Genomic DNA, 24,574 nt, shown 5'->3' with positions numbered 1-24,574 from the left:
TTTTTGTGTATTCAAAATTGTAAGAACAATATTTAAATGTTGATATCTGTAGCTGATGACGTTGACTAGGAAAGAATGTACCTAAAGAACATTAGCTTTAAAGGCATTATGGTTTAAAAATAAATCTCAAACGATCCCTTATCAAAATAGTTTTTTTTTAAATATTCTTAAAATATTTTGAAATCATTTTCTATTTTTTGAGATTTTTAGAAAATGGTTTAAGATCCCAAAAATACTAAAATAATTTTATGATTTTAAAAATGAAACCAAACGGACCGATGTCCTTGGTCCTAGGTATAATTTTTATCGGCGGGACTAAAACCCTTGGTCCTGGGTCGGAACACCCTCGATCAGGGTTCGAAAATTCTTGACTATGGTGTTAGTCCCCTTGGTTGAAGTGCTAACATCCTAGGTTGGATGCATATGTCCCTCGACCAAAGTGCTGAAATCCTCAGTCGGGGTGCTGAAGTCCTCGGTTGAGATTCAGTATTTCTCAATCGAGTGCGAGAATTATTGGTCCTAAGTTAGCCTTGGACTGATCTTCCTCGTCCTAGTGTTGATGTCCCTTGGTCTTGAGTCAGCCTTGGACTAACTTTTGTCGGTCCTAGGCGTGAAGAACGCACGGTTCTAGCTAGACCCGAGTTAAGTTTCATGGTCCTCAAGAACATCAAAATTATAGGTTTTGTAGTTTTGTTTGAGGCTCGATTCCTTTGAATTTAAGGGCATGGGAAGCTTCATAAAGCTCCTAGTATGACAGATCAAGATGTGAACTCTACTAAAATAACAGGGCTTATGGGGTCGATAAAGTTTCCGGTAAGAGTAGGAACAACCGTTGAGATGGTCATTCTCAAGGAGCAATATGACAAATTAAGATACGGACTCTACTAAAATAATATGGTTTATGGGGTCGATGCAGTTATCGGTATGAGCAGAGTTTGTTAAAGAGTTCTTTCAAATTCTACTGTTTGGTTGCAGTTTTTAAATTGACTAAAGAAAATAAAATAAATTGTTATTTCTCAAAGTATGAATGTCATTTTTGCATGACCTTAAAATTAGGTTTAAGGTGCACTTAGGAAAAAGAATCGGGAATTTTTACTTCATTGAAAACAGGCCAATTATAAATAGTATGGATGATTGTGTTATTTCGTATTCATCTAATTCTGTTATTATGTTTAGTTCATAAACGATTAGGACATCCTAGAGATGATGTTCTAAAACTAGTATTTCTAGAATTTTCAAATAAAACAGTTCATTGTACAACTTGTGCTCTTGCTAATATGCAAAGATTCCTTTATTCGTAGTAATTCTAAAACAAACAAAAATTGAATTAATTCAGGTTAATTTATGGGGGCATATTGAGCGGAATCAATTTTAAATTCACCATACATGCTAACAATTGTTGACGATTATTCTCGATGTGCATGTATTTACCTCATATCTAGCAAAAAAAAAAATGGGTTTGAGAATATTCAAAATAAATTCTCTTTGATCAAAAATTAATTTGATTCAAATATTAAAACAATTATATCAGGTAATGTTACTAAATTTTTAATAAAAAATTTCTAAATTGTCTAGTTTGAGGAAATCATTCATTAAATAACTTGTCATTACTCACCACAACAAAATATAGTTGTGGAGAGAAAATTCAAAAACATTGTTTAAGTTGCAAGATCTTCTAGATTGATTCTAATTTAGAATCTAAATTTTGGTAGTATTCATTCAACACATTATAAATCGAATTCTTACAAATATTTTAAATGAAAAAATGTCAATTGAAATGTTGCGTGGCAAAAAACAGATTATATGTCATTTAAAGTTTTTGAAGGTTTATGTTACACTACTAACATTCTTCCAAATAAATCACAGTACGTTTTTATATCAAGCTAATAAATGTATTTTTATTGGATATTCTTTAAATAAAAAAAGTTACATTGTATATAATATTGATTATAAAAATGTTAGGTTTCTAGAGACATTATTTTTCATGAAAATATTTATCTTGTTAAAAAAAATTAAACAAAAACAGAACACATGACGTACCTTATTTTTTTTATACAGAACTAGATGATCGAGAATCATATAACATTGATTCAAATCATCATAATTTTTAAAATCATGAACAAAGTTTTCAGGATTGTAATATACACACAAAAAAAAGATTATCACAATCCTTAATCATTTGTTCAAACATGAAAAATTACTTTCAAGTGTTCAAAATGAAATAAATATTCCATCATTAAAAAGTTTTTGAGGTACTAAACAACCGAATTAGATAAAAGATTATGTTGCACGTCAAGTAGAAAAAAATGAGAAAAAAATGATTATTCACCATATTCTTTTTTAGGTAATATTGAACAAATTGCTGAACCAAGAATGTATAAGAAAGTAATTTTACAACCACAATTGTTTCAAGCCATAGATGAAGAGTTAAATGCTTTACATCAAAATCAATAATGGGCAATAATAACTTATTTACTTACGGGAAAAAGGCTAGCTATTGGATGTAAATGAAACAAAATTAAATGATGATGGAAGCTTTAAAAAAGGATTAGTTGCAAAGGGATATAATAAAAAAAATATATGGAATTTATTTTAATCAAATATATACCCCTGTAGCTAAAAACCCACTATTAGATTGTTTTTAGCATTAACAATGGCTAAGAAATGACATCTACATCAAATAATATATATATATATATATATATATATATAAATATATATATTAATGATTAATTTCAAAGTTTTGGATTTTCGAATAGAAAATTGTGGTTAATTTGAATATGTATGTGAAAATAAATGGATACTAGATCGGGTCGTGGGTTGACCCATCCACAAAACTTAAAATTGTTAAATCAAAAAATTAAATGTCATACACAAGTCTCGAACTAGTCTAATAATACTTTATATTTCAAATTCAAAATAAAAATAGATTAACGTACAATATTTTTGTTAGGATCGATTACAACAACAGAGGGGGTTGAATGTTGTTGTGTTAATCTTGATTTTCAATTCAGTTTTAATCCTATTAGGGACTTAAAATCTGTTTCTATTTTTCACAAATTGTCGCAAGCTCTTGAACGGTTTCAAGTGCGGAATGCTCGCTAGATTTGAAGCTACGAATGCAAGACGTTAAGATGGGAAAGTAAATAATAAAAGAATTTTATGAATGTTCGGAGATAAAAACACTTACGTCACCCCTTCTTCTGTTTCTAGAAAGATTCCACAAGAAGACTTTGGTTTATATAGCACCTATACAAACCCAGTCAGAACTCAGGACTTAACAGTTGCATGTTATGAACTTCTAACACTCACTCTGTTGAATAGACAACTTTTTGTTCAACTTACGATAATGAATATGCTCTCTGTATGCGTTTAAAATTAAAGAAAGAGTAAGAACATAGAGTTTGTGTAAATCAGAATTGTAACTAGTGTCGTCACTATTGTAAAGAGAGAGTAAGAACTTAGAGTTTATGTAAATCAGAATTGTAACTAGTGTCGTCACTGTTGTACTCTGAAGCTCTTTTATAGTGAAGTGTAGCAACGGTCGACTCTGAATCTTGGCTTATGAAATGACCGGGAAAGATTTGTCGTATCTCAAATCCAAAAATTTGGGGATCCACCGTACCGGAAATACAAGGGTCCTCCGTTTATAAGTCTAGGGATTTGACGTTGTACTTTGATGTTGAGATGTTGGCAGCGGTCGACTCTAATTTGTAGATACGTGTTGACTTTCTAATGGTTGAGCACTAGGTGGTAGTTGTAATAAGCTGACTAGGAAGTCTGCCTATAACCAACTATGTTGTCCACTATGCTGATGAGCTATGAAGATAAGCAGAGCACTTCTTCAGACGTCTGCTGAAGCAAGACTGCTGCTTACGCTTCTTCAGATTATTGTTGAAGCAAGGCGTGTGCTCGCGCTTCTTCAGACTATTGCTGAAGCAAAGCATCTGTTCGCGCTTCTTCAGACTACTACTTTTGTTAAAGTGAGACATCTACTCGAGCTTCTTTAGACTACTGCGTCTGTTGAAGTGAGACATCTACTCGTGCTTCTTCAGACTATTGCGTCTGTTGAAGTGAGACATCTACTCGCGCTTCTTCAAACTACTACGTCTGTTGAAGTGAGATGTTTACTCGCGCTTCCTCAGCTTGAGACGTCTACTTGCACTAAGACGTCTACTCACGCTTCCTCAACTTGAGATGTTCTGCTTGCACTTTCTCATCTTGAGAAATCTTCTTGAATTGAGACATCTTCTTACGTTTCTTGAGACTATGAGGTTTTCCCGAAGTGAGACGTCTACTCGCGCTTCTTGAGCTGTACCCTGCGCAAGATATTTGCACAACTTAGTTTTATTCACTTTATGAATTCATCATCAAAACTATGTCGTATTGATTAAACTTAGTTTTATTCACCTAAGTTCATTTTAATCAATTAATGTATTTAATCTTAATTAATTCTTTCTTTTTCTTCTTTTAACTTATTCTAACAATTTCTATCAATATAATTTCAACATTTGAAACAACTAAACTAATAATATTTTGAGAATAATTTTTTTTGTTCTTTTACTATAAGTTGAGTAATTTATTTTTAAATGTTAATTATATATTCATACATAAAATGATAAAATAAATCAACAATCTTAAGTGGTGTAATGGTTAAATGTTCATAATTAATAATAAAGACTAAGAGTTTGAATCTCGTGAGGTGCAAGTTTAAAATAATTATAAAATTTCATATGAAAGAGTGCAAATTTCTTAAAATGATAGTTCAATGGGAGAATAACTGATATATTAGTTGACCGAAGTAAGAATGTCTGTAATATGATGAAATGGTTGTGTGCAAAATGGTAAAAATGTAGTATGATTAGTGTTGAGTTGACTGAACTGAGAAGATTTATAATATGATAAGATTGTTGAGAAATTAAGGGAATGTAGTCTAATTAGTGTTGGGTTGACTAAACTAAGAAGGTTTATAATATTCTAAGATTGTTGGAAAATTAAGGGTTATTGGTCAGTTGAAGTGAGGATAGTAGGAGGAAAAGTCTATAATGATATGAGATGGTTGTGGTATAAAATACTCGAAACGATAGTTCAACTGGAATATATTAGATAATGAGATATTGATTGTAGTGCAAAATGCTCAAAATGATAGTTCGATTGGGGAATAAGGGATATAATAGTTGCTTAAAGTGATGCTGATAAGAGAAAATGTTTGTAATGATGAGATGGTTGTGGTGCAAAATATTTTAAATAATAGTTCGATCAGAAAATAAGGGATACGTTGGTTGGTTAAAATTAGAATGTATGTAATATGATATATATATATATATATATATAGTTTGATTGTGGGTATCAATGGATATGTTGGTTACTCGAAGTGAGAGATAGTAAGAGGTCAATAAAGATGAATGTTTTGAGTGAAATGAGAAGGTTTGTAATATGATATATAGTTTGGTTGCGGATGATAATGGATATATTGGTTACTCAAAGTAAGAGATGGTAAGAGATCGATAAAGATGAGATTATTAAAACGTGTTTACCTACACAAGTGTGTAAATTAAATAAAAATCTGTATGGTTTAAAAAAATCATCTAAACAATGACATTCTCAAATAACAAATGTATTAAATGACATTGGATTTATAAAATCTAAAAATTATCATTCTTTGTTTATTAAAAATTTACAAAAATAAATTAAAAACAAACTGAAATAATTTATTCAGATAACAATTATTTTATTATAACTTACCGATTTCACTTCCCTTCTATCGGTTGGTCAAAAGACTAGTTGACATTCGCTTATACTTAGTTGGTCAAAGACTAGTTGACATAATGAATTTGAATTTTCGCAATGAATATATAAAAAACTAACTAAAATATATTATATTGTTACAATAAAATTATATATTATAACATATTCCTAAATATATCAATAAAATATATTATAACAAAGACAATAAATGATAGACAATAGTATAATAAGAAAGTGTAAATAATAATTTTTTTAAAAAAAATCATTTCATAAATTTATTACTTAATTTAAAAATAAATGTTGAATTATTGATTCCTAGTTAAACCTGGTTAACCGATCAGAACCGACTAAAACCGGTAGAACCAGAATCGGTAAAACCGATACCATTAACGGCCGATTAACCAATTTATAAAATAAAAGGCAAAATCAGTCTTAACCAGAACTATTTAATCGGTTAACCGGCTGGAAGAACACTCCTGATCATTCTTTTATGCTTATCATATCTCTTCTAATTTCTCAACCAAAAAACAAAAAATATCCCTTAAACATTGCATCATTTTCAAATTAATCCTTCGACCATTGCATTATTTTCAAATTAATCCTTCGATTTTTGAATTATGGTTTTTATCCCTCAAGTCTTGGTGGAGCATGCTCTTTGAACTTGGGTCTTTTGAGAGATTGAACTAGGTTTTTTGAGTTGAACTTAAGGATAGCAATTTAAAACGTTCCGCGGTAATCATTTCGAATTGTCCCATTTATAATGGTTTACCTCGTTTGGAATAATTTTCTCTAAAATCGAACTGAAATGAGACATGATGGTAATTATGTCTCTTACTCCATTGCCAAACGAAAATATTTAATTATTATTATCAGATTTATTTTATAATAAATTATTATCATTCCCATATTTCTCGTTTGTTTACTTTTCATTCTTTTCTCTTAGTTGTAACTCTTAGTTGTAAGCCGAATTTTGACATGAAATGGGACTCACTCTCTCTCCCACACACTCTTCTTTCAAAATGTATTTTTAATAATAATTTAAATCCAGAGCTAGTCCTAACTTTTTAAATAAATAAAAGTAATCTCATTCCATTTCTGATTTCATTTTATTAAACTTATTAATATTATTCTAAAAAATTATAACCTCAAATAAATTTGAATCAATTAACAATCATTCATTGAAACTAAACTCACAATAAATCCATCAACTTGTTTAATTTCACATTCTCAGTAATTTGAAAACAATTACATAAAAATATACATAATCTTTTTCTTCAAACTCAGCTTCGATCTTCTCTATAATGGTTTCTTCTATTTGTTGTAGTTAAAAGTCCAACCTTTTCTGATCTTGTCACATAGAGTCTTAGATGCTGCTATTGAGTATGACAAGAAACTTGACCCTACAGAACTTTTTTTTTTTGCCATAAACAATTTTTATATAAAACATCATAAACATATATCAATTATATTTATAGTGTATATGATTCCCTTTAACCCACATTTCATCACTTGATTGGAACTCTCTCACCAAAGTCTTTGTAATCTAACTGTGAACAATGAAAAAAAATCAGAAAAGAACTATGAACAATGAAAAAAAAAAAATGAATCAGAAAGGAATTCAGGAGAGAAATCTACATTGAGATTGAGAAAGAACGGCGGCCGCTTCTGCCATATTGTGGGTTCTTTCTTTTGGAATCATGTCCCATTTTATAGTTATAAATTAGGGTTTTGTAGGACTTTGACAGATAAAGAGTCCAGTAGAGATATCATGGTTATGTTACAGCTTATAAGACCAGCCGCAGCAGGGGAGTATTTGAGGGGTTATTTGGGTGTCAAAAGAGGAGGGTGGGAGGCAGCAGGGGGCAATTTTGGGTGTCAAATTTTGGGTGTCAAAATTTGACACGGGTGTCAAATTTTGTTTGGCCAATGAGATCCTGCCATGTGGCAGGATAATATCTACTTTTGATTTTACTTTTCTTATTTTAAAAATACATTTTAATAATGATTGATCAATAAAAAAAAAAAAAAATTATATCAATATTTTTTATTTTTCACGATCTATCTATAAATAGAGACTTGGTTTGTGTCATTTGGACACCAAAAAATTTCAGAAATTTTCTACCATATTATCATCCTTGTTTGTATCACCTTTCTTTTAAAATCTTCAAACTCTTTCATCCTTGTTTAGAGTGTTTGTTTTCTTCTTCGTTTTAAATAATATTTGTATGTTTGATTTATCAAGTGATGAATAATATTGTTTGTGGTTAAAAAAAATGAAATTATGTATATGTTTAAATGATGTGGAAGTGAGAGAAAGTGAAAAAGTAATTTTGATACTTTGAATAACACGCTGCTGTATGACATGTTAAAAAGTGGGTGTTAAAAGAGGTGTTAAGCTGACGTGGCAGGGTGTTAAATGAAAAAATTTAACACCCTGCTGTGGGTAGTCTAAGCCCAGTCCATTTATTTTTTTATTTATAATAATATTTAATAATTAATAATATTTTTTATTATTATTAAATTAATTTTAAATATTAATAAATTATTTAAATTATAAAATACATTATATGAATATATTAATTTTTATAAGTTTTATTAATATATAATTTTAAATTTTAATTAAAATAAATAAATACAAAAAATGTATTATTAAACAAAAATGTATTTTTTTAAATCATTAAATAAAATTTAAAAATTTATTTGTATGAATTTGTTTAGGGTTTAAATTTTTAAAATTTTATTTAATAATAAAGATCATTGTTTGTTAATATTTTTGTTGATATGTTATTTACAAAATATAATTGATTATTTCTAAAAATAATATTATATTATATTATTTTAAATAATAAATAAAAATTGGGTAAAATATATAAATTTGAATTTATTATGGGATGTATTTTTTGTGTGTAAAAGAGGAATGAGAATATATATATATATATATATATATATATATATATATATAATTTATCATTTTATTCCGTTATCATCCCTTTAAACTTATGAAAAAAACTCATTTAGATAATAATAAAATGTCATTTAAAAATACATACTATCAAAAATTGACTCGCCTTTTTAGTAACCGTGGTTAACTTTTGTTTTTTAATTTATATATGTCATAATTACATATTAATATATTTTCTCTCTCATTCTTTTTCATTTATTACTAATAAATGAATCCTTTATTTTTTTTTATCTTTTTTATTATTTTTATAAATTGATTATTTTAATTTTATTTTATATATATGAGCATTAATCATTAATTATTTTAACTTTATATTTTTTCTTCTTTCTTATATTTTTTTATATTCAAATAAATTATTAATTATTTTAAAATTGTTTGGTCCCATGCCAATGATTGAATATAACAATGAAAATCCTTTTAATAATAAAAATATTTTCAATAATGAAAATTTTTTCAACAATAAAAATCTTAAACACAAAAATAAATTAATTAAAAATTAAAAATTGGATAATAATAAATACTCATTCATCAAACCAAAAGAGTAATAATCAAATATTAGACAAAACAATGCACTTACTACTATAAGTCGTGAATAAAAATTAAATAAAAAATTATTAATTTCATTTTTGTTTATATTAAATTAAATAAAGAAAAAATTATTAAATAAAATATTACTGTAAAACATAAAATTTATAAATAAATTGTTAAATATTTTTCAAAAATGAGAATTTAAGCAATATGAGAAATAAAAACTAATAATAAAATGGAAGATAATATATAAAAGAGAAATTAATATTAAAATAATAAAAAAAATTAAGAATAAAATAAATTATCTGGTTTAATTAATGAAAAAGAAGGAGAGAGAAAATATATTAATATTTAATTAATAAATATATAAATTTAAAAATAAAAGTTAATCATGATTACTAAAAGAGGCTAAATAAGCCAATTTTTGATAGAATATATGTTTAAATGATCTTTTATTAGTATATACGTTTAAATGAGCTAGTTGTACAAGTACATACGTCTAAGTGAGCTTTTTCATCTCTTCTAATTTCTAAACCCAAAAATAATAGATAGCCTTCAAACCTTGCATTATTTTCAAATTATTCCTTCTGACTTTTGAACTATTCCCTCAAGTCTTGATCGGGAATGCTCTTTGTACATGCACATTTTGAGAAGTTGGACCGGTGCTTTGGGCTGGACTTGAGGATGGCAATTTAAAATCGTCTTACATCCCACGGTAATTTTGCAAAATGTATTTAATTATAACTTTTTGCGTTAACTTATTACGTAAAATTATTGTAATAAATCTATTCGGCAAATGTTTATAAGACAAATCAAATATATCATTTATGTTTTTCAATCTCTAAATTAGGTTTGAATAATATACTTTTGAGTTCAGTCAAAATCAATCAACTTATTTATAACTTTATTTTTTTTTTTTACTTTTTTTTTTTTTTTTTTTTTTTTTTATTTATAGGATTTTGTGTTTGTCTTTTTACTCACTTTTTAATTTTCTTTTGCTAAGATTTTGTTTAAATTAATTTGCGATTTAATTTTATTGTTATTTTGTGTTGATGCATTTTAATTTAAAATAGAGATGTAATATTAATTTTATCGAGTTAAGTTCAAGTTAAATCAGGTCAATTAGATCGGGGACAAGTTAACTACAGATTAACCGATCATGTTTAGATTAAAGATTTTGACACTTAATTACTAAACAGGTTAGATTTAAGGTTAGTATTGTCTGTCAATCCTAATTTCTATTAGACTTTTAAAAATAAAGAAGAAGGTGAACTTCATGGGATTTCAAATTGAATTTTGAAGAATAGGTACAGTTAGGCCCAAGTAAAAATGGTAAGGCCCAACAATGATACTCCAAATGAGTGATGTATTGTTATCTTGAAGCCTCTTCTATTTTTCTACTTGGGCCTCAAGGATAAGGCATAACTTTGATATTCCAAAATAAAGCCTCTCTATTTCTAACCATTTAACTCACCAGATAATATTAAACTCGTATCGCCATATATCTAACCATTTAACTTGATAAAATTAATATTAATATTAGTTAATACACATAATTTAATATTAATATTAGTTAGTACACATAATTTAGTTAAATGGTTAGATATATGGATACGGGTTTAACAAGGGCCTCGGACTAGATTAGCGATGCAAGATAAAATAAAATCTAATTATTTCAGAATTTAGTTAATACACATAATTATATATTTAGTTAGTTTTTTTTAAGGATTATTCTCTCTAGAAATTTAAATCTACTTTTGACTGTGTATATGAAATTTTTGTTGTCGTTCCTTAATTTTTTAATGTCATGAATTTTTAAGTATTCATTAAATTATTTACGATTTTTTCTGTATTATTTTCCACATATTAATTTATATAGAATAATATCATATCAGAATGAATGGTATCAAATTATTGAGTTTTGTTTTTATTTGTAGTGATATGTGATTTCGAAAATAGATATATAATTTTATTTATTTTTTCTTTGTTATAGGCAAATCTTATTATATTCCCTCAATAATAATATGTTTTTATAGAATTTTAATAAAATGATTGATAATTTTTTCCTTAAAAATTACATGATTCAGTTTATCCTTAAAACAACCCTTTACTTGGATTGGATAATCACAAGGATCTTCAAATAGTAGTATTAAATTTTGAGCATTTTTTTATTTATTAATGTGCATATTTGTTCTCATGGATAAGACATTAGATTTTATAACTCTTTTTTTTTCACATTTCTTTTTTGCTCGGCCTCTTTTCTTCTTGTTTAGTATTGGACGAGTTACATACTTTTTATTGGGGCAAATTGTAATTTCGGACATGTTTTTTCGAATTTTACAATTTATGGCTCTTTATTGTTAATGTTATAACAATTTCAAACGCTTAATTTATTATCTATATAATATTTATAAATAAATAAAATATTATTATTAATTTAACTACTAAATTTTAGCGAATCAAGAATTTTGACTATCGAATTTCAGTAGTCAAAATCGTGTAAATAATAAGTTAACGACGTTTAAAACCGTTAAAACAAAACTTATTTTTTGTAAAATTCAAAATTATAAAGTAGAGGTTAAAAATGTTGGCATAAATAAGAAATTCATGTTTTTTTTTAATAAATACATTACAGTTGAAAGACTTTAGAAAACAAAGTTATATATATGATTGATATTGAAATGGGTCCCAATTACCGGCCTTGACCAACCAAGAGCTTATCCTTCTGTTTTAGTATTCTTAACTAAAAAATATCTAGGAACATTAAGCCGGGAATATATTTCCAGCCACACAAAATAATCATTAATTAAATTGTACCCAGACCACTTATATCAATACTTTATTTAGCACAATCTACCAATTCCAGTTATACAATTACATCTATACTCCAAATCAAGCACCCAATTTCTTTCGGTTTTCTTTTTGAAATATGTGTTCCATAATCATTAATTCCAAAAGTAGATACAAATTGGCAGATATTTCAAAATTAACATCTTAAAAATTCAAAACAAGCAAACAAATTTATATGGTTTAAATTATATAAACAGTTTTTAAGAAATTGTAAACACGCGGGATTAGATCATACACTCAACTCGTTGAGTGTTTTGTTCGTACTCAAAATATTATCACCACATGTATTGTAATTGAATAGAGGGTTCGACTTAACAAAAACATTTAAACAACTTCAATTTGAAACATGGTGGCTTTTGAGTTTCTTAAGAGGCATATTTGCATCTTGTTATTTTTTGTTAACATTTTTATTGGTAATAATGTAAAAATTCAAACTTGTGATCTAGGAACTTAGAGTAACTGCGAATAAATATATTTTAAATTATTTTTTAAATCATGATTTCTTATAAGTTTTGTTGTTTTATTATAACATATAAATTATTTTCAAATTATAATTTTTTTAAATTTTATTGTCATTTTTATTTCTAGTCAAATTAATTTTTTAGAATCATAACTAAGACTGGCATAAATTATTATATAACAAATTCAACAAATGTACTAACTAAGGGATTAAATTTCACGTTCAATTCTCACTTAAAATGTTTAAACAGATGTGAATGTTATAACGGTCTGAGTTCGGCTAATTTTCTATATTGAAAAAATAATAATTATCACACTTAGTGCCCAATTTTCATTCTTTGTTTGTAAAACAAATTACACTATTTGTATCTAATCACAATACTACTGAGTTATAATCTTAAATTATCAATTTTGTTTCTCTTTCAAAATACTTAAATTTGTGTAATAGGTTCTTCGAGAAATTAGTAGAAAAAAAAGTTAAATAATAATAATAATAAGCATAAGCATTAAGAAATAGACAAAATTTGCTTAAACTGATTCTGATCTCATAGTGTTTAGAATCATCTTGTTGGTGAGATTTCAATTCCTTTATGTTTTTTCTTCTTTTTAATTTAGATTCGTCATCTTTCTTTTCATCCTCACCTAAACCTCTAATCCTAAAGTATTAAAAAGGAATTTGGTTTCTTTTATATATATATTAAATAAATCAAATTCATAGCAAAATATGTAATCTTGAAAGAAGAATTTATCTGAATGAGATGTGAGACACATAAATAATCATTTTCAAAAATAAATATAGAAAAAAAAAAGTTAACTCAAGAATTTAGATGTTAATTTGTTTTTCTTTTATTTTTGACTAAATATATTTTTTCACTAATAACATTTTACATCCCTCTTTCACCTAGGAGGAAAGAATAATCTGAAAAGCCAAATAGACTAACATATTTTTATTAGATTCATTCATAAGTTTTGTTGCTGCAAGCCCTATTTAACTCAGAGAGGGTTGGATTGAAGAGAAAAGGGTAAAAATCTTTCTTCTTCGAATCTTCGGTCATCGGTAATCGAGCAGTCAGACGACTCTTCGTTAACTCAAGATGAATGAGCCATTATACGCTTGTTTTTTGTTGTATACCCTTTTTTTATACGTTCCGAGGTTGAAAAAAGGTGCTCGTAGGACCAGAACGCCATAAAATAAGTGGAGGAACAAGACCTAATATAAAAGAGAAATGACTCTAAGAAACCAACTATTCTCTCTTCTTAAAAATTTGTATCTTCCACACTTAATTAGCATTTGATACATTATTCAACCCGAACAATCTTAGTTATTGGTACGTTGGTTAGTTGGTAATTGTTTGGTCATTCAGATAGTGACTGACGGTTTTTTAGCTATGCATGTGTAATTATTTAATAATAATTTAAATAATTCAATCCAAACAAGGCTTAATGTCTTAAGATGTTCAATTCATTTCCAAATATATCATATTATGTAGAGCTAATGAAAGACAATGGCATACTATTTTTTCCAAGGCAATCATGTTACACCAACCAAAAGACAAGTTTAAAATATATCATATTACAGTCTACATATAAAGGTTATTTTTAGGAATGACAATGGTTATATTACTAAATAAAATGTAGTATTGTACCGACTTCATACCCGACTTTAATATGATTACTATCCCGGGATCGTTTCCAATGGGTATCTCATGTTCAAGCTCCAATATCCCTCATAATTTGGGTACCTCAAAATATCATATAAGTTATATATTTATACGAGCTATTTTTATGTAATAATCGGTATAGAAATTAAAAGACTTGTAAGTAAATAAAGACAAAATGGAGAGCAATAAAGTCTATATTCTTGAATTGATATTAGATTACGAGCTATTTTTATGTAACAATCGTATAGAAATTAAAAGACTTGTAAACAAATAAAGACAAAATAGAGAGCAATGAAGTCTATATTCTTGAATTGATATTAAATCTTTTATTAATAAATTGAATTAATAATAATATAATTGATTTATCAAATTTATAACTAAACTAAATAAATTAGAATATTGAAAATAAATAAATAAATAAATATAATAAGTTTTTATTTGAATAATAATAAGAGTAAAAATAGAAGCACTTATAATTATATTTTAGTTAATTATTAAACATCACATGTATGGTGTTCATTTATTCAATTTTGTGTGAGTTATTTTTTTAAACAATTTGAATATCGAATTTAATGAATTGAATTTGATTTTTTTAAAAAGTAAATTATATAAAATATAATTAAAATAAATAATAAAAAATTAATTTGATTTTCTGTTTGATTTTTGAGTTGAAATTTCAATTAAAAAAAATTAAATCGAAAACCATATTTGAATTCGAATAAGTAAAAAATTCAATTCGAATTCACTTTATTAAAATTCGATGAATTCAAATTCAACAAATTCAAATTCGTTCGGTAGATATTATCGACCAACCAACTATTGATCTTCTTCGACACTGTCCATTACTATCCTTAACCTGATTTGCATTAACCTACGTTGCTCCAAAAAATATCTCTAGCATCATGTTTTTAGATACCCAATTATCATTAATTTATAAGAACAAGGTTCTAAGTCTCCAAGTCCCGGATCAATTTGTGTTATTTAAATAACTTCAACCACTCCATCATTATTTTATTCATTTCTCATTAATTATATCAATTAATTAACTAAAATATTAAAATGCATTTTATTTTAATTTTATTATTATATATTAATATCTTTTAAGTCAATTTACTAAAATTATTTTCACTTTCTAAAAATAATCACTAATTATTATTTATTTTCTTCTTCTAAATTGTTAAAATAACATAATCCAAACCAGGCCTAAACCATCAAGAACATTCTCAATTTCCCACTCCCTCACTAGACATTATGAGAGTGTCGGTTCATATAATCATCACTCATTGAATTAACAAGTCAAGTATAAATGGAGTCCTACTCATCTATCTATTAAAAAAATAAAAAATAATTATTGGTCAACTAGGCTAAGAAAAAGAGGGGCTACCGAAGAATATTATTATTTTTTTCAAATATTTTTTTTAATATTATTTTAATTTATTATAAAATTAATTAATAAATTGAAGGTCGGTTTAGATTTTTCATTAATGATAAAACTTATAGTGGATAATCATCCAGTTTGTCAAATATGAAATAACTAAATTCTGATATTTATAATTTAGTAGTAGATTATTCAAAAAAATATTCAATTCAATTTTTTAAAAAAAAATTTCAAATAAATATAAAAAGATATTCCCTAAATTGGCCGCCCCATTTCAGATTTGATACGTCCTTATCACGTGCCCCTTCTTGCCCCTATCTAAATAGCTTCCCATTTCTGTGTACCAATCGAGTGAATAACTAAAAATGCGGGTGCATAATTTAAATAGCGCCGGTTACCCTCTTTTTTTTATAACAATTATACCCTTGCGTAACGCAACCAAATTTTTATTTTCATCTCGCGGTTGCGTGACGCAGCTGGGGTATTTTCGTCCAAAAAATTTCATAATTAAAATTTTTTAAAAAATAAAAAAATAAAAAATTGCGTCACGGGGATGCGGCGTGACGCAATAAAACATTTTCGTCAGAAAAAAAGAATCACCGCTATTTAATTTATTCACACCCACCAAAAACAATTTACTATATTTTTTAAATCATTTACTCAAATTTCCCAATTATGCAAATTTCCCAATTAGCGCCCCATTTCAGATTTGATACGTCCTTATCACGCGCCCCTTCTTGCCCCTGTATAAATAGCTTCCCATTTTCATGGCTTTTCTTACCAAAATCTCTCCAAATCTCTCTCCATCTCTCTCCATCTCTCCCATCTCTCTCCCATCGTCATCATCAACAAATTATCATCACTTTCTTCTTCAATTCACTAACCAAGAATGACAAAAGTGCATCCAAATGCCAGAACCGTACTTTCTACATCAACAATTTCCAAATCTCCTAATGAAAATTGCAAATCGCTAACAGTTTGGAAGAAATCTCTCTTACTAAACTGCGATGGATTCACTGTTTTCGATTCCAAAGGAAATCTAATGTTCCGGGTCGATAAATACGGATTTGCCGGTGAAATCGTTCTCATGGACGCTTCCGGCAAACCTCTTCTAACTCTCCGTCGCAAGGTAATCAATGATTCAATTCTACTAACTATATTCTCAACTGGGTTTAGATCAATATTCTCAACTGGGTTTTCAATTGTTCATTATATGATCCAGAAATTGAGCATAACAGAGAATTGGTTAATATATGATGGAGAAACAAAATCGAATCATGTATTATCAATGAAGAAACGTGTAAGTATTCTATCAAACAAATCATGTTTGGCTGATGTGATGAAGAATGGAAAATTAGTTTATAAAATAGATGGATCTTATATGAAGAGATGTTGTTCAATCTATGATTGTGATAAGAAACGGTGTGTGGCTGAGATTAAGAAGAAGGAGGTTGCTGTTGATGGTGTGGCAATTGGGTTTGATGTTTTTAATTTGGTGATTTTAGAACATGATTTGATTGAATCTTCAGTTGCTATGGCATTTGTTATATTACTTGATGAGATGTTTGGATCTTCGAAGAAGATGACTGGTTCGATTTGGTGAAATTTGTGATTATGGGTTCTTTGTGTTTTAGGGTTTAGATTTGTAATTTGAATTTGCACAAAGAATTTGGAATAAAGTTGATGGAAGAAGAAAAATTGAACTCTTCTTCTCTACTTTTCTAGATTCTTCTTTTTAGCTTGATTCTCTGTTTTTTTTATTGAGATATCGATGTAAATTGTTGCAATTTAAAATAATAAAAATCATGAGAATAAATACAAAATTATATTCTCACGTGGTATAATGATTCGAGTATCTTTCTTTATGTTATATCATTTTTATTTATTTATATTGGATATTAGAAAAGTAGGGATTTTTTTTACTACCTTACAAATATGGGCACCATTTTCATTATATTTTTTATTTTTGTGTCTGAAGATGAAAAATAAATAAATATATTTGTGATGGGTTTATAACGATGGGTTTATAACGAGAATCGGGGTGAGATTGGTATGGGACACAAATATCATCTTTGTCATATTTTCAAAAAAATAAAATAAAAAATAAATAAAAAATTGCCTTCTACCGGAACAATTAAAAAAATAATCCAGATCTGAAACACCATACTATAATTTAAGAAAGAATACAATAAATATTAATTATAAGGCAGACAAAAAAAAATCTGAGGACAAATTATAAATACCACAAATTATTTCTTACCTTGAAGGTGAACCAGCTAAAGTTGTTTTAAAAGAAAAAAATAGAAGTATTTAATGTATATAAACTATTTTTCTTCATAAATAACGTCAAGATTTATAAAAAAATAAATATATATATATAATGAAATCTTTCAAATGAAATGGTGTTAATTTTTTTCAAAAACAAAATATACAAACAATATAAAACTTTCACAAGTTAACCATATACATGAAATTGATGGTGGGATATCTATTTCACTAAAAAAAAATTCATTAAGCTACTCTTGACAGGATCCAAAGCTGAAAAAAAAAAAAAATTATTTTTAACAAATATTTCAATTAAATTCATTAAAAAACTGAATTTATCAAAATAAAATGTACAAAAAGGCAAACTGATAAAACTTATATAGTAACATTCTTGATAAAATTATATTTGATAAAATTATAACCTCGATAAAGAAATAAATTCTTACCGTCCCGACTCGGGCCGAATAGCTAAAGTAATAATTTCGATAAATTTAATAAATAATATAACTTTTTGCGCATATAGGTCCCAACCGATATATAAAGTAATAATATATTATTTTTTTTAATAATTCAGAGTGTCTTGGTGAAATATGAGTCATTTGTTGTCTTCTTTGTATGAAAATTTATATCCATTTGAATCTTATCCCTCACTTTTTGCAATGTTTTATGAAGTTGTTAAGTGCTTCTATCATATTGTAGGAGAAAATCACTTAGTTTCATTGCTGCTCTAATTGCTTCTTTGCGAGAAACAAACTCTAAAACACGACTATCATTTTCATTGTCTTCATCTTGATTGTTTTCTAGATTATGAAACTTTGCAGATTTGTGTCGTTTGATATCAGGTTTCGTCAAATCAGCCGAGAGATATTCTGATGACCGCTTAATTGTATTCGATATTGTCGCATGACTAATCTGAATGTTAAATTTTTCAGAAATTCATTTTTGTAGCTCTTTTTGAGACGAAGCTGAATTCTCGCTTTTATACTCGCAGAATGTTTTACGCATTTCACATCTCATGGTTGTATGCTTCACCCCTTTGAGATGGGAAGTCATTAGAGATTAGTACAACAAGAAAGAAGATAGTAGTATAAGCACTAGTAAAAATTGCACATTTACCGAGAATCATCGCCGAGAGCAAAATAATATTTTTGGTGATATTAATATCACCGAGGGCAATGGGTGCTCTCGGTAAAAAAATGATTATAACCGAGAGCAAAGGCTTGCTCTTGGTAAAAAAATTATATTTTCCTAGGCGGGCTCATTTCTTCCTCTCTTATTATCCCTCTAATTTTTTCTGTTCATTTCTTCCTCTCTATTTTCTTTTTTTCTCTTCATACTCCTAAGATAAATCCCAAGCTCTTCATCAAAACCACTAATTACCGCGTAAATCCCAAGCTAAACACGATGTTCATTTAGCACTACGGAAACAAACATCAAAACCGCGTAGATCCCAAGTTCTTTCTCCGGTGGCTATTCGATCACACCAGATCTAGATCTGAAGAAGTAGAAGAATCCAGATCCGAAGAAGTAGAAGAATCCATATCCAGATCTGATCAGAAGTAGAAGAATCCAGATCTAGATAGATGTTGCAAGATACGTACTGCAAGGGAGGAGGAAGTTATGAAGGCTTGAAAGATCATATATAATGGTTAGTAATCTACTATTATTAATTAGTCTAAATGTTTAAGGTATAGTAACCTAATTTGAATTTAATTTTGCATATGAAGATTTTGTGCATCGTAGATCATGATGACTTGAAACAAAATTTTCATGTCTCCAAAATTATTCACGAAGTGGTAAGAATCTGTTGTTGTTGATTTACGTTGTGATTTTTCTCTAATTGAAATGAAATGTTAATAATAATGTTGGTATTGCAGACATCGATTGATTTTAGGTTTTTGTGATTTTGATAAGATTGGAGATTTAGAAGATTTTGAAACTCCAAATGATGTGAGGAAGAATAAGAATCAAATGGTGGGAAAATGATGAAAGAGAATAAATTGGCAGAAGAATGATATGAGGGAAGGAGAGAGAAACTTAGATGGAGAATATTTTTTTTTTAAGAAAAGTTTATTATCTTCGAGAGCATTGCCTCTACCCTTGGTAAAAAATTATAATTATATCCGAGAGCCACGACTGTTTTCGATATAACATATTTTTTCTTCATCGACAACGCTATCACTGACACTGTCCGAGGACATTTTGGATTTCTCCAAAGGTTTATGCCTTCATTAAAAAAACTTTTTTCTACTAGTGAAGATTGATTAGAGAAGAAGAGAAGAAGAGAAGAAAGAAGATAGAAGAGTAGTAGAAAATTATAGTACATATTAAATGACTTTAAAAATAGAAAAGATTTTTACAATTTATTATATTTTAACAACTTATAAATAAATAAGAATAAAAAATGTTTATTTACTTTAATTAGATAAAATTTGTACAAAAATCATTTTTTCAAGACTAAATCTACTTCTAAATAAAAATAAATATATTTTTATTTTATTTTGTCAAACATCACCTTGTTCAATGCTTTTCTAAATAATGCATCACAAACAACTAAATACTCCACAAAACAATATAAAATAAACTGATTGTGCGATACTAATCCACTACAAAAAAAAAATGCTAATTTCAAATAGGATCAATCACTACAAAATTGTATTTATTTATTGTTTAATGAAGATTCATTAATACAGTTGAAAAATTGAATATATGATAATAGATTATCAAAGTAAAGAGATAAAAAAAATATTGACATATCAGTAACTACTCTCAATTAAAGATAAAAAAATGTAAAACAAATAACATGTGAGACGGGAAATTTGAGGAAAGGACCCTAATAACATGCCTAAATGCGTATAGGGGCATAATTTTTATAGTGCTGGTGACCCTTTTTTTTAATGACAATTATACCCTTGCGTAACGCAACTCCAGTTGCGTGACGCAACCGAAACCCTATAAAATTATAATTTTTTTTTCATTTTTGATTCATTTTCTCTCTCATTTAGGTCTTCTCCGCCGTAAACCCTAATGGTGGAGAAGACTTTCTCTTCTTTTCATCGGCGAAGAAACAAATCGAAGAGGCACCATTCCACTATATTCAAAGGCATAGAGCGGCGAAGAACTTTCAACGGCGAACTGCGGCTCCAACGGCGAACGACGACGGCCAAATATAAAATTTCCTCCATATTCGTTTATATTTTGTGTTGATTTCGTTTACATATGATTGTTTGTGTTTATTTCGTTTATAAAACGTCATTGATTCGCCTTGATTCGTTGAATGCAGGTTGGTTGGTTGGTTGATTCGTATATGATTGTTGATGGGCTCTTAGGTTGGTTGCGTCACGTCACGCGGGTGCGTTACGCTGACACGTGTCAAATTTATTTGTATTTTTAGCGACAATTGGGAATCTAGCCATTTTTGTAAAACTCTTTCATTTCCTTTGAGAAAGACGACGAACTTCTCACTAGGGTTACCATCGATTCAGATTCTAGTTGAATTGATCGTTTACTAATTCGAAATCTTACTAATTTAGATGGTTCACTTGATGAACTCCAGGAAGAAATTCAATACAAAGCGCCGGAAAATAGCTCCAGTGAAGCGGGAAATTATGGACGATGCTTTTCTCGAAGAATACAGCCATCCCAACAAGAGATCTAAGCAACCCTCTTCTATTTCGGTTCAATTACTCGATTTAGTTCATTTATCATTTGTTTTTTCAATTTCTAGCTTTAATTAGAGAATTGGGTTGACTAGAACGGTTCATTTTGATGAGGAATTATTGATTTTGTTGATCGTTAATCGTCATGGTACTGTTTATTTACAGAAAAAAAAGTTTAGGAACATGTGAGTTTCGAATGCCTTCATCTCAGTACAATCCTCTTGATGAACCGAGTCCATTGGGTTTACGGCTAATGAAGAGTCCTTCGCTTCTGGATTTGATACAGATGAGGCTTACTCAAGGAAATATTAATAAGATTGGATCATTAATATTAACTTGTGTTAAAAATATGTAATATATTATCTTGTGTAATTACAAGATAACATCTTTGTTACAATAATAACAAGATCTCTTTGTATTCTCTTTTCTACATGGTATCAGAGCACGGTTGATCCGGCTTAATCTAATCTATTGAAAATCTGATCTTAGATCTTCTTTTTTCACCAAGCTCAAGTAGCTCTCTAGATCTTTTGTTTTCCTCTTTCTTCATCCGATTGAAGAGGAACTAGATCTTCTATTTTCACCAAGCCCAAGTGGCTCTCTAAATCTTTTGTTTTTCTCTTTCTTCATTGGATTGGAGAGGAACAATAATATAATCTCGCCAGACTCTGATTCTCTTCATAACTGTCTATTATTCTCATATTATTTTTTCTATTTTCTCTAAGCCCAAGTGGTTATCTGAATCTTTTTTTTCTCTTTTTTCATCGATTTGGATAGGAGCAGCAATGGCCACCGGAAATGGTCAGAGAGGATTTCTCGCCAAAGGAAACGAAAAAGACAGTATAATGAGAAACTGGAATCTGATTGGGTCAAATGAGGAAGTGGCTTCTAACGTTTTTAAGGTGGAGGAGAGTTTCTCAGATTGGGCTCTCCCTTCAAACAAGCAGACCCAAGCTGAAGGGAATACTCCAAAGCCTAATCATAATAAAATGCATGGTGTGGATCCAAACAACTTTAAACTCTTTCTCCAATTCTCTGAATTCATGAAAACCCGACAAGAAAAGTCCACTAATCAAGTGGACCCAGGTATTTCTGCGCATTCTTCTAATTTCAATTCCGTTTCAAACTATTGGATTGTTGATTCCGGCGCCACAGATCACATGACTAAAAATAAAGAATTCTTTGAAAATTTAAATTTGGAAAAACTTAATCAAAATGTTAAAGTAACTAATAATTCTAGTATTCCCATTCATGAAATTGGATCAATTAAACTTTTCTCAAAACAACTTGATAATGTCTTGTATGTTCCTGAATTATCACCAAATTTAATCTCGGTTAGTAAAATCACAAAGGACCTTAATTGTTTAGTTATTTTTTCTGACGTTGATGTTGTTTTTCAAGAAAGGTCGACCGGGATCACGATTGGTAGAGGAAGGTGTACTTAGTGTCTCATGAGTAGTGTCTTTTACGGATGGGCAAGCAACTGTGCATATGTATAAACTAGCATTGTAATGTATGTTGATGATCTTCTTAAATATTCAACTTCTTTAATAATTATTTTGTTGTCCTTTCATTTCATCAATTGACAAATTCTGATCATAATGCAGTAATGGACAGCCATGCAATAGAAGAATATGACCAAACATGCTCAAAAGATGTCGAGAATAGATTCACTTGGTGAGCTGCTGGCTAATCTCCCGAAAATTGCTTCTCTCTCACAATTTTTGTTCAACATTCCAAAGGATTCCAAGATGAACCAAACTAGATAACCTTAAATCTGTTTTGGGAAAGTTTGTTCTAGTAAATGAATGATTGTTAAGAGGATTTTGAAATCGACGTTAATAAGTTGTGTATAGATAATAGGTTTACTGTTTCTGCTTTAGTCTTTCCTTTAAATGTACAAGGAATATGTATAGTTTCAATTGTAAAAATATTAAGGGTGGCAATTTAAGTTGGCAGGGTTAACGATTCTAACCTGACTCGATTTTACCTATTTCGAACCAAACTCGACTTGATTTTTTTCATGGTTCGTTCCGCGAAAACTTTGAAAATTCAGTATAAATCAAATTTCAAATATTTATAAAGTTCCCAACATAGGGTGACCATTATTGAGTAATGCCTGATTTACAAACATATCGATCTGGCTCTGCAATCTCACGTTCTCTCTTTCTACATGAGACATTTTATTTCTCTCCTCCAACAGCTGAACTTGCAGGTGTTCAACACATTTTGCATCCTCTTCCAATTGCTCATTTAATCCATCAATCTCTCTATCCTGAGTTTTCAACGGACAATGGAAAAATATGTGACAAGCTATGTCATCAAATTAAAAATAGAAGCTAATCAATCTAATACATTGTCTAATTCATCCTATTATGAACGGCTGCAACCTCCAAGTGAGTCGTTCACTTCTCTATATATTATCACATGAATAACTTTACTTCATGTGCTAAAATAACCATTCTTTACAATCCTAAACAAAATATGGTTTTTATGGGTCACTCAGTTTGGATTGATACCAGATAGCTAGATAAATTCAATTTGAGGAAGATTTCATATTCAAGAATAAACTAACATGCTTCAAGCCTTCAACACTCTAAAATCAATTGTCAGTTACCCTCATTTCTTCAAAGAATAAATTGGGTATTTCAACAGGGCATTTCATCAACCCAACATATTTGAACTGTTAACACAAAAAAGAAATAACATATTCAGATGGTTGTTTTCCAATTATAAACAGATCAAAGACACTGGGAAGTATTGTATAAACATTACCTTATGCTGGTTGTATTTCTCTCTGATTGCTACCAAAGAGCCTCCTCTTTTATCCAATTGCAAATCTTGTATCATAACAACACATTCTTTTAAATCAGCAGCTTTGTATCCTAAATACTTTTGAAGATTTGCATTCTGTATAATAGTATGATTTTGAGCAGTTAGTTCATGATTACAAAATTTAACAGGGTACTAAATGTTTAACTTATTTGATGGTAGTTTTTAGAGATCAATTACTCACCCATGGATGCTTATCAGGGTGGAATATGAACCTTGAAAGGAATACAAC

At 28.5% G+C, this 24,574-nt stretch overlaps 1 protein-coding gene across 1 annotated transcript; it reads left to right on the top strand.

The window, feature by feature from the left end:
* Positions 1-16,380: 16,380 nt before the first annotated feature.
* Positions 16,381-17,193, top strand: LOC124912523 (protein LURP-one-related 8-like). The gene is made up of 2 exons (XM_047453160.1): positions 16,381-16,715; positions 16,809-17,193. Exons 1-2 carry the CDS (start codon positions 16,476-16,478, stop codon positions 17,187-17,189), a joined length of 621 nt encoding a protein of 206 aa, XP_047309116.1. The 5' UTR covers positions 16,381-16,475; the 3' UTR covers positions 17,190-17,193.
* Positions 17,194-24,574: the final 7,381 nt, after the last annotated feature.

Source organism: Impatiens glandulifera, chromosome 8, assembly GCF_907164915.1.
Source record: "Impatiens glandulifera chromosome 8, dImpGla2.1, whole genome shotgun sequence".
Lineage (NCBI taxonomy): Eukaryota > Viridiplantae > Streptophyta > Magnoliopsida > Ericales > Balsaminaceae > Impatiens > Impatiens glandulifera.
The sequence above is the reverse complement of the archived record's forward strand: the minus strand, read 5'-3'. Positions and strand labels throughout refer to the sequence as shown.

What these genes read in the sequence shown, in the direction of transcription:
- LOC124912523 (XM_047453160.1), top strand. Translation starts at nt 16,476, where the DNA reads ATGACAAAAGTGCATCCAAATGCCAGAACCGTACTTTCTACATCAACA. An exon ending in TTCTAACTCTCCGTCGCAAG is followed by an intron (nt 16,716 to 16,808) that starts GTAATCAATGAT and finishes TATATGATCCAG; the next exon opens with AAATTGAGCATAACAGAGAA.